This window comes from Garra rufa, chromosome 25, assembly GCF_049309525.1.
Source record: "Garra rufa chromosome 25, GarRuf1.0, whole genome shotgun sequence".
Classification (NCBI taxonomy): domain Eukaryota; kingdom Metazoa; phylum Chordata; class Actinopteri; order Cypriniformes; family Cyprinidae; genus Garra; species Garra rufa.
This window is the reverse complement of record NC_133385.1, coordinates 11,154,159-11,166,004: the sequence shown is the minus strand read 5'-3', so window position 1 is coordinate 11,166,004 and position 11,846 is coordinate 11,154,159. Positions and strand designations below refer to the sequence as shown.

General features: G+C 32.4%; 1 protein-coding gene across 1 annotated transcript in view; it reads left to right on the top strand.

Moving 5' to 3' along the window:
• The first annotated feature begins 2,068 nt into the window (after positions 1-2,068).
• The window catches only part of camk1db (calcium/calmodulin-dependent protein kinase 1Db), a 17,687-nt gene continuing 7,909 nt past the window's right edge, over positions 2,069-11,846 (top strand). Inside the window, exons 1-2 of the mRNA XM_073831568.1 lie at positions 2,069-2,627; positions 6,399-6,408. Coding sequence (XP_073687669.1) covers positions 2,533-2,627; positions 6,399-6,408 — 105 coding nt within the window. The 5' untranslated portion in view covers positions 2,069-2,532. The remainder of the gene's footprint in view (positions 2,628-6,398; positions 6,409-11,846) is intronic.

Below are 11,846 nucleotides of genomic sequence, written 5' to 3'. Positions count from 1 at the left end.
CTGTTAATTAGTACTTATGAAGCACAAACTGATGCCTTATTCTGCATGAGCATATTCTACATCCCTGAATCTGACCCCATACCTAAACTTAACCTGCAGTAGTTGAATGAGGGTGGGAATTAATTTGCATTATTTAAAGGAATGAAGAAATCTTCATATGAAAGTGTTTCAGTTTGTTTTGATTATAAAATATGTTTCACAGTTTGCATATTATTCCTATGGTTTAGATGCTAAAGGGGAAAGTGCTTTCAAAGTCCTGCCCACTCTGGATAAAAGGTCTTCAGACACACAACCACGGAATCCCGGAGGCCATTCATTGACGTACAACCTGTAAGTTTTGTTTTACGTTTTCTGCTCTAATAAGGGTGTGTGTATATATATATAAACACAGTGGTGGCCAAAATTATTATAACAGTTGTATTTTCACCAGCTAAAAAATGATTTTAAGTCAGTGTTTTTTATCTTTTGCTGTAGTGTGTCAGTGAGAAATATCAGTATACATTGGCACAACAGCCAATCCTCCACACAGAGATCTGATCTCATCATCATCCAGTCTGTCTGGAATGACATGAAGAAACAGAACAAACTGAGACAGACTAAATCCAGAAGAACTGTGACAACGTCCCCAAGATGCTTCAAGAGACCTACCTGCAAAGCTACCTGAAAAACTATGTGCAAGTGCACCTAGTGTAGGGCAAAAGCTGCTTTAAACACAAAAGGATGGTCAAACCAAATGTTGATTTAATTTAGTTAATCAAGGTTAATTGATTAAGAACATTTATTTATGACATTATTTTTGACAGAGTCATTTTATGACATTTTTAGACAAGTGCTTAAAACTTTTAACAGTACTGTAGCTTTGCAGTTAGGTCTCTTGGAGCATCTTGGAGACGCTGTCACAGTTCTTCTGGATGATGATGAGATCAGATCCTGTGTGGAGCACAGAACAAAAATGTCACTGGATTATCACAATTAATGGTAAAATGAATGGAAATGTAAAGCAATATTTCCTACTGACACACTACAGCAATAGATAGAAATCACTGACTTAAAACCTTATTTAGCTGGTGAAAATACTAGTGTTCTAATAATTTTGACCACAACTGCATGAAAAGTTGAGAAGTAAAATGAGCATTTATTTCATGCCTCTGTGTTTATGTTCATAAAATACACTTAACTTAAAATGTAATGTTGCAAGACTAAATGTCGTATAATTAACAGGTGGGGACCAACATGGTGGATTTGAGCCTTGGGATGAGACAACGACATTTCTAGACCTTCGCCGTTGTTCCAGGCCATGCCATTGAAGCGGACTTGTTGCCTGGGAATTTCTCCAGCTTGCAGTATATCATATTGATGGACATAAGTCTTCATGTGTGAAGTTTTTTTTTTGGCCACTTGTAACATGTTTTAAATTGTAAGAATTGTCTGGTGGACTCTTTGTTTGGCTTAGTTTTAATGGCACAATGTTTGGAATGATTCTAATGTGGTAATAATTCATTTTTGAGTGTTCTGCTGCTGCAATGTTGACATAAAGAATATGAATATAGTGTGCCTAGTTTACAGTTTTGTGTTTAAAAGAAACTGATCTACTAAAAACGGTATTTGTGTCTTTAAGGGTTGGACAAAATGTGTGACAGCTACACCTATTTGAAAACTGTATTAAAAAGAAATATGAAAACTCATTAAAATGACATTTACATATTCATTTTTTGTGTTGTGTAACTGTATTACAGAAAAACAATAATAATTTTACATTCTTTTGTGATTTATATATTATTATTGGTAAATATAAAGGTAGCAAGGCAATTAGACAATAAATAACCCAATATTTTGGTAGTTTTTAACCCAGCAACACAGTTAATCTGACCCACTGGTTGGGTCAAATAAACAACCCAGCATTTTGGGTCAAATGATTTAACCCAGCACTTGAGTCAAAACAACCCAACGCGTGTTCTGTCCCATAGTTACCCAGCAGCTGGGTTATGGTTGGGTTATTTTTTAACCCAGCACTTTTTAGAGTGTACACTGAGTTTGTAAGGCTAATGATGAATGCAGTATTACACTTGATGCAGCAGGTGTACCGTTCCTGACGCAGTCTGTTCAGCCGTCTGCTGTCATCCCTCACCGGTTATTTACCGGGCAACAGTTGCATCATTTGTCAACCGGTGCGGTAGAGCAGCCCTACTTTGCAATACCTCGAGAACACGGAATCACGCATTTGCGCGCGCGTTACACGTTCTGTTGGTTCAGCTCGAGCGCGTCTCCTCTCCTCGTCGCGGTGAGTCAGTGAGGCGGGATCCGCGATTGGATTAGTCGCTGTGCGTCGGTCAGTCCTCGTTCTGTTTGGCGGTACCGTAACCGGGCGGCATGAAACGGAATGCGGGCAACGATTAAAACCGGTCACAGAATCACAGAGGGCGATACTCGCGTTCGCGGCTTTATCCGTTTGTGTTGTGTGTTTCCTGTAAGGCTGGAAAGATTGACGCGTTAAGAAGGTTATTCGGAGCCAGCGCTCACCCTGGAAGCACCATGGCCAGGGGAAGCGAGGAATCTGTGAATGGATCGTGGAAGAAGCAAGTGGATGACATCAGGAAGATATTTGAGTTTAAGGAAATCCTCGGGACGTGAGTATGAATGATGCTTTGACATTGCGAATGACTGACGGCTTTTGTAATCTGCATATCAGAGAGTCAATGCCCTCCAGTTTGGGTTTTCAAAGTTTGACCTGTGAGGATATTCTAATGTTACAGACAGGTGAAATGCTTAACTTTATTATCACATTAGACACATATTTGCTGGGTTATAAATGGTTTAAAAAGTAAAAGCTTGTTTTTCTGGCTCCTTGCTTCAAGAAAAGGTTGGGTTTTGTCCCTCATGAATGTATGTGTAAACAACAGAACGCTCATTTGCATATGTCTATTTATATATGGAAATAAAAGCTAGTATATATTGTATTTACTCTACTTATATATACCTGTGTTGTTTATTAAGTCGTTAGTAGACAGGTTGAATTAAAAAAGACTTAAATTAGTGTCCCCAGGTTATCTGTCAACTCTGTTACCATCATAATAAATAAAATTAAATGTAATTTTCTATCTATCTATCTATCTATCTATCTATCTATCTATCTATCTATCTATCTATCTATCTAATCTCATTAAATTAAATCAGTAAAAAAAGATTTAATTTTTTTTTTTACATTTTTACATTTTGTGGGGTTTGTCAGTCAACCCTGTTACCATGAAACAGATTGAGAACTGTATTTTTTTAAATATCAACAATACATTTTTTTCTAATAAACACTTTCTCATAACACTTTTCATATATATATATATATATGCTTACATTTTTTAGATGATATTAGACCAGGTTGTCCGTTAACCCTTTTGCCATCAAAATTAATTACTCAAACGAAATTCGTGATGGAATTTGAAATGTGTATTAAAAACATCAGGAAATCATAATTTGAAAAAAAAAATCTTGTACTGTTTATCACTATCCTTACATTTTGTAGGGTTTGTCAACCCTGTTACCACAATTGTATTTTTTAAGTTATTAGACCAGTTAAATAAAAAAAAAGACTTGAATTTGCAGGTACAGGTTATCTGTCAACCCTGTTACTATCTTAAATAATTGTTAAAATGTAACCCATTTCAATAAATAAATAAATAAAAAATCCAAAAATCCATTTTTTTTAATCACTATCTTACATTTTATAGGGTTTGTCAGTCAACCCCGTTGCCACAATTTTATACAGTAAACACGTGATTGTTAATATTTTTAAATATCAGCATTAAATTGTTTTTCTAATAACACTTTACTTTCCATATATATGCTTAAATTAATTTTTCAGATGTTATTAGACCGGTTAAATTTGTGTCCCCAGGTTATCTGTCAACCATCATAAATAAATTGTTAAAATGAAATTTATTTTATTTTTTTGGATAATAGGATAATTTTGGATATTTATTACTATCTTACATTTTGTAGTGTTTGCCAGTCAACTCTGTTACAACAATTTTATACAGTAAACAAGTGATTGTTGACGCGTGGATTTTTTAAAATCAGCATTAAATATTTTTTCTGATAATTTCCATATGTATAGTTATATAATTTATTCAGATATTATTGGGTGGGTTAAAATAAAAAAAAAATGACTTGAATTTCACCTCTAGGTTATCCGTCAACCCTGTTTCCATCATAAATTTTTGGGAAAAAATATAAAAAAAATTAATCACTACCTTATGTTTTATAGGGTTTGTCAGTCAAACCTGTTACCACAATTTTATACAGTAAACAAGTGATTGTTGACAACTGGATTTTTAAAATAATATCAGCATTAAATTATTTTTATAATAACACTTCACTTTTCATATAAATGCTTAGATTTTTTATTCAGATGTTATTAGAGTGGTTGAATAAACACTTGAGTTTGCGTCACCAGGTTATCTGTCAACCCTGTTACCATCATAAATGATTGTTAAAATTAAAAGTGATTCAGTAAATTAAAAAGCAACTGTAATGTACTCACTTTTTTAATTTATTGTTTAAATCACTATTTTACATTTTATAGGGGTTGTCAGTCAATCCTGTTACAACAACTTTATACAGTTAAAAAAAGTGAGTGTTAACAACTGGATATTTTTTTAAATATCAGCATTAAATTATTTTTCTAATAACGCTTTACTTTTTTTGCATCCTCAGGTTATCAGTCAACCCTGTTACCATATTAAATTATCATTCAAATTAAATGTAATTCCAAAATAATTTAAAAAAAAATCCTCAGGGTCTTTTTATCAGTATATGACATTTTCTAAGATTTGCCAGTCAACCCTGTTACAACAATTTTATACAGTAAAGAAGTGATTGTTGACAACTGGATATTTTTATTTTTAAATATCAGCAGTCAATTCTTTTTCTAATAATTTTTTACTTTCCTTAGATATGCTTATATTATGTATTTAGATGTTATTAGACCAGTTGTCTTTTTTAAAAAAGACTTGAATTTGCATCCTCAGGATATCAGTCAACCCTGTTAACATCATAAATTATCATTAAAATTAAATGTAATTTAATAAATTAAATCATCATTTTTTTAAGATTTTTTTTTTTTAAATCTTTGTAGGGTTTTTCAGTCAACCCTGTTACAACCCTGTTGGCTGGTCCGAATACCATTTTTTGAGCTTCGAAGCTTCGGTAGTAATCAACACCGAATATTCAAAGCTTCGGTGAGAGGGGCTGAACATATTCTTCTCTCTAATAAAGGCAGGAATCTCTGTATGTCTTTCTGTTTGCATTTTTATTATGTCGAGAACAGTTCATACAATCGATTTTTGCTGTGGACCCAAGGGAGCGCAGTGTTGCATTTTGGTGCAATATGGACACATAACACGTTCAGAATTAATAAATTGTAATAGAACATTGCGAGTTGGAAGCTGCACGCCTCAAGCAGGCAGAGCTTACATGCTTCGAGAACGGACATTGCGCTAGTGATACATAACACAGGTCTGTTAAGAGCAATACTTTTAATAAGGTAGCCTAGCATTTTTTAACAAAATAAATAAATTTATATCTAAATTATTTATAAATATATATATATATATATATATATATATATATATATATATACTTTGCGGTCAGCTTTAGCCTACTGCGTGCATTTAAACGCGGATGCGCGGTTGTCATTGCGACAGTCACAGCCCTAGTTTTGCTTCCACCATTCAAGTGGGCCCGACTGTACTTTATAGTGTCTCTCAAATCTCAAATATCGCTCAATCTCCCTCTCTCTCTTTTTTTTTTTTTTTTTCTCTCTCGCTGTCTCTGTGTTAGTGGCACAGCAGTCTGATCTTCTTCATTCATATTTAAGCGCGAATGAGAACTGTTTTGCGGGGGATGCAAGGTGTATATAAAAAAAAGAATATTCGAATCTCAAAATTTAAAATCGAATGCCAACCTACCGAACGAATATTCGAATAATCGAATATTCTGGTCCAGTCCTACCTGTTACCATGATTTGTACAGTAAACAACTGGATATTTGTAGCAATATCAGCATTCTACTTCTAATAAACACTTTGTACTTCCATGACCTTAAGCGTAAGACTAATGGCTAAATAAATTGTAAAACTGTCAACCCTGTTACTAAGGTGAAAATGTTTCCCAACATTGTTCTCATAAACTGCATGGCTGCACATTGGACCAGACATATGATAGGATGTTTTTGTGTGGGCAATGTGGTCTGTATCAATGCATAATATGTATGCATTTTAAATCCATACTTAACCCACTTGGCTCAGCGGGTTTTAATGTGCAGGCCTTCTTCTGTCACTTTTAATATCCCACATCCGGCAACATGGCCTCATGTTGTCATGAACAACTGTGCCTCTTGTGTTGTAGCAGCATGGAAGTACAGGTTCACTGGGTTTTCCCTAGTAATTCCTTGAAATAGACCAAGAGATGTCTATTTATGGGTCATTGACGTGACGCCTAAATTTTTTGTCCGATTTATTTTTTTCTGTTAAAAAATTGGTTTAAATGCAAAAAAAGATGCCATATGTAAGAAGTTCCTCTCCCAAATATGGACCAACTTTAACTTTTCTAAAAACATAAGTTATTTGTAATTTTTTTGTTATTCGAAGTGTCAAAACATCATGTGGTGCGACCGTCCGGCCATAACTTTTTTTTGGTAAACATCTTTGAAATCACCTAAAATTTATTAAAATAAATTTTCTGCACTATTTGGCATGCTTTTGGCAGTGTTTTGTAATTGTGTATAAAATTGCAAAGCATTTGTATTTATATTTCCATCATAATATACAAACAAACGTTGTCCGATGGTTTCCATTTTATAAAATATCATGTGGTGCGACCATCAAGAAACTACCATTTTGGGACTGTTATGTTGAAATCCATTTAAGGACAGGATGTTGCATCATATTGCAATTCTGCCAAGGAGCAACTGAAGCAGCAAGCAGGTGTGTAACTCTCTTTCAAATTTTGAAAAAGAATACTTTTTTAACAGCTGTTATGTAGTGACCACATTTGGATATCATGTGGTATGACCTCAAAAAACTATGAAGATTAAGTTTTCTCTTCAAATATATATTTTTATTATACATTTCATAGCAGCATTTTTTGGAAAAGCTAGCTTATTTTTTTAGGTGGCCAGTCATGTGCCTGTAAATTTTAAATGAATTTGAAAATATCATGCGGTGCGACCAAATATCATGTGGCGCGACCACTGCAGAGTGTTTTTCATGATAGATATAAGCCCTAGATAGGCAGGTCTTCTAATTTTATATTCAATTAATGGGTTAAATACATAAAGTACTTTATTTCAGTCTAATTTGGAATAGAGTTTATGCAATTTTGGGTCATTTTTTAAACATCTGTATTTTAGATGGGTTATATTTAATCTGTGTACAATATGAGGGTAAAAAGAACATTTAGAGCATGTACTTTCAGTTTGGTAATTATACATGCATTCATTCATTTAACTATTTTAATTGATTTTACCAGGTGCCACTGTCAAGCAAGGAAAAAAACGCTCGCCATAGGCAGCATGTTAATTCTGACCCTGCAGCAAGAGCAGAGTACCCTGGAATTCCAGAGGTCTCGCGAGAGCACAATTTAAATTGTCTCTGCAAGACACTCTGGCATCGAGCAATGATGCATGTTACTGCAATACGTAAGCAGTTCTGGGAACCAATCAAATCGGTGTATCTGATGTAGGCGGGCCAGAGGCGAGCTAAACTGATGACGACAGCGCTGCGACGTCCGGAATCATTTAGTAAACATTGAAAGATGACTACAGTTGTTTGAAACGGCTTTGGCCGCTACAATGAACGAGTTAGACTCGGCTTTTCATATAAAACCGCGCTCGAATCGTTCCTTTGCAAGAAGGATGTTTTTGCTGTTTTGCCGACTGGATACGGCAAGAGTTTAATCTATCAGTTAGCTCCGCTGGTAGCTAAGCGTATGGGGCTTAGTGAAAACCCACTGGTGGTTGTGGTCTCGCCGTTGATCGCCCTTATGGAGGACCAGGTGAAAGAGGCGAGGAAATACGGTCTTTTGGCTCTGCAACTTGGCGACCACGAAGAGGAACAGATCCGAAGCGGGCAATGCCAGATAGCATTCGGCAGAAAAAAGAAGTGGCGAGAAATGTTATCGAACAAGGATGAACAGGATGATATGTCTCACTGCTTAATGAAACGCTAGTGTCCATCCACATATTAGTTGATAGTTAATGAATAGTTTGATCAGACCTAATTGTTTTATGAGGTTGATTCGGCTGTCGTAATTAATAGTTATTAATCTTGTCACATTGTTTATGTTATAACATTGAAATCCACTCTTATATGTTCACCGTCGCTCTGGATACGTCACACCGTGTATTGTTGTGATTGGTCGTGGCATTATCCAATTGCGTGCAGAGAGAGTTTCAAATGCATGCTTGGTGCCACCCCTTGAGTTAGACCCTTTTCATTGCTCGATGCCAGACCCTTAATCTTAATAGATTAGGGTCTGGATTTTTCCAGGCTAAGAGCAGAGTACCTTGCTAGGAGAGGAGAAAGGTATTTTTATTTTTTAATTATTATTAAAACTATAAATAAAGCATTAAGTTGCTTGTGTGTATTTTTCATTACTTGAAAATGCTTTTTTTGGTAAAAATTCCATATATCAAGTCAAGTGAGATGCTAGAGTGACAGAAAAAGAAACAGAGAGAGAAAAGGTACTCTACCGCTACTCTAAACTGAACTGCCGAGATTGGGAAATATTCCAGAATACATGGGGTTAAAATAAAACCTATTTTAATGCCATGTTCTGCAAATACCCCTCAGTTTTTGTTTGTTCATCAGTTGTACTGTTACATCTGAAGGCAAGTGTTTACTTAAATCTGTTTGATGTTTTATGATGTTTAGTTATGATCATACTAATCGTTGTCGTACTGATACATGATTGTTCCGATCAAGAAGTATTTGTAATGTTTTATAAAGAATGTTTACATAAAATGTTTTATAAAATGTTTATTAATGTTTGTTTTAATGAAATTTCTGTGAAATTTGAATAAAATGTAAAAGTTTAAATCTTTTTTTTTTGTATAAGATCTCTTTAAATAGATGTAAGGTCTTTGTGTCATTTGGAGCGACCACTCATCATGTGGTGCGACCAATAACAGCAATAACTGTATTAAATAAAAAAAATATCTATATAATTTCTGTTGCTGAAATATGAATCACTGCCACAATATGCTTAAGTAAATGGTATTTTTAAAACTTTTTTATCAGCTTTATGCAATTTACAGAAAAAAATAAGTCTGCTAAATACATTTAAGGCGGCAATTCTGAAATTATAGAACAAATATGTGAAATTGTTATTTGCAAAAAAACTAAAGAAATGCAAATACTTTGTTTCTAAACACTTCAATTACTGCGAACATATAAAAGAAATGTTAAGCATGTTAAGGGAATAAATTAATTTTAATATAAATCATGGTCGCACCACATGACATTTTTCAAGGCTGCGCCCAGTTCATCAAGCTGAAAAAAACAATAAAATCACTTAATTTAAAATTTTAATATGAATTTAACATTCTTAACATTCTTATTGTTCGAACAACTACAAAAGATATTATTAGTTTTTGCATTTTAAAATTTGCTTGTTGAAAATCCTTATACGTCAATGACCCATATATGGTGTGCAGGGACCAAAAACAGGACAGGTATTTTTATGTCCCTTAGAGAGAAAAAACATTTTTCATCTTTCACCATTTGTGTGGTTTTTATTTATTTATTTATTAATTTGTTGTAAACCGTGATAGTCCCTTAGCTGACACATTCAGCACCATTGAAAAATTAACTCATCAGTTCATCAAGAATCAATTGCAGTGTGTCTGTGTTGTAGTCTTTTGTCGCTTTTGTATTTTAGAATAATTTTTGTTTGATATTTAATTTAATTTAATTCAATTCAAAGGACAGACAAAAAGGATACCTCAATAATTTAATTTAATTTAATTTAATTCAGGCATTTTATTTTATTTTTTAAGATTTTTTTAAGATAAATTAACTTTTGTTAATTTAATTTGTCTCCATAAAAGTCAGACGAGCTCAAATATTTATTTATTCATTCATTTTATTTTATTTCATTTTATTATTTTATTTTATTATTTTATTTTATTTTCAAATCAGTGCCTTTTATTTTATTTTTTATTAATTTAATTTATCTCCATATAAGGCAGATGAGCTCAAATATTTATTTATTTATTCATTATTTTTATTTTAAATTATCTTTTTAATTTTAATTTAATTTAATTTTGTTTTTTGTTTTTTCAAAGAACAGACAAAAAGGATACCTCAAATATTTAATTTTTTATTTTTAATTTAATTTAATTTAATTTTAATTTAATTTAATTTAATTTAATTTAATTTAATTTAATTTAATTTAATTTAATTTAATTTAATTTAATTTAATTTACAATTTACAAAAAATAAAATAAAATAAAATGCCATAATTATCTGATGTTTGGAAAAGGCACTGATTTGAAAATAAAATAAAATAATAAAATGAACGAAAATGAAAATAATAAATAAATTAATTAATGAATAAATAAATAAATATTTGAGCTCATCTGACTTATATGGAGATAAATTAAATTAACAAAAGAAAAAAAAAATTATTAAAAAATAAAATAAAATGAAATGCCTGATCTGACCATAATCATCTGCTATATACACATATTGTCTTTAGATGTTTGGAACATAATTAAATTAAATTAAAAATAAAATAAAATATTTGAGGTATCCTTTTTGCCTGTCCTGTTGAAATAAATAAATAAATAAAATGAAAATAAAAGTTAGCTCAAATATTTAATTATTTATTTATTTATTTATCTATCTTTATTTTATTTTTATTATTTTATTTATTTTCAATTTAGTGCCTTTTCCAAGTATCTAAAGATAATGTGTATAAAGCAGATGATTATGGTCAGGTATTTTATGTTATTTTATGAATTTATTTATTTTATTGTGTTCATTTAATTCGTCTCATATAAGGCAGATTAGTGCAAATATTTATTTATTTATTTTCAATTCAGTGCCTTTTCCAAACATCTAAAGATGTTTGATGTGTATAATGCTATAATAATGTATTTTATTTTATTTATTTTACTATGTTAATTTAGTTTATGAGCTCAAATATTCCATATATTCTTTTCTTTTCTTTTCTTTTATTATTTTCAGTGCCTTTTCCAAACATCTGAAGATAATGTGTCTATAAGTCAGATGAGGATGCTCAGGTCACAAACAGACATTATAACACAATTGAGATTTGTCTTATGTAACATTTTTACAATAGCACACCAAAAGTCTCTTACAAAAGGATTTACTAGCAGCTTTAGTGGATACAGACCAATCCTGACCTGTAAATGCTTCATTTCTATAGAAGCTGCATTAGTCACACCAGTTACAATAATTTTACACCTCATAGAGAATCCTCTAAATTATCAGCCTCCATGTCCCTGATACTGTATTACATCTCAGCGGTCCAACAGAAGGAATCGCAGTCATGTTCTGATTGTTTTAATCTGACTGTTTGACAGCAAGTCATCTGAGGTTCAGCACTCAATGCTGTGAAGTCTTGACTGGATTATATAAAGAGGGGAAAGACTAGGATTATGCAGTTTCCAGGTTTTCTGTTTCTCAAGTCTCTCTCTCTCACTCTTCGCATGTCCAGATTATAATGATTTTTTATTTTGCTGTGCACACACCACTACAGAAGAGTTCTTAAGTTCATTCTAATGCTTGGATAACACCATTTTTCATCATTGTTCCAGTCATTTGTGCTCTT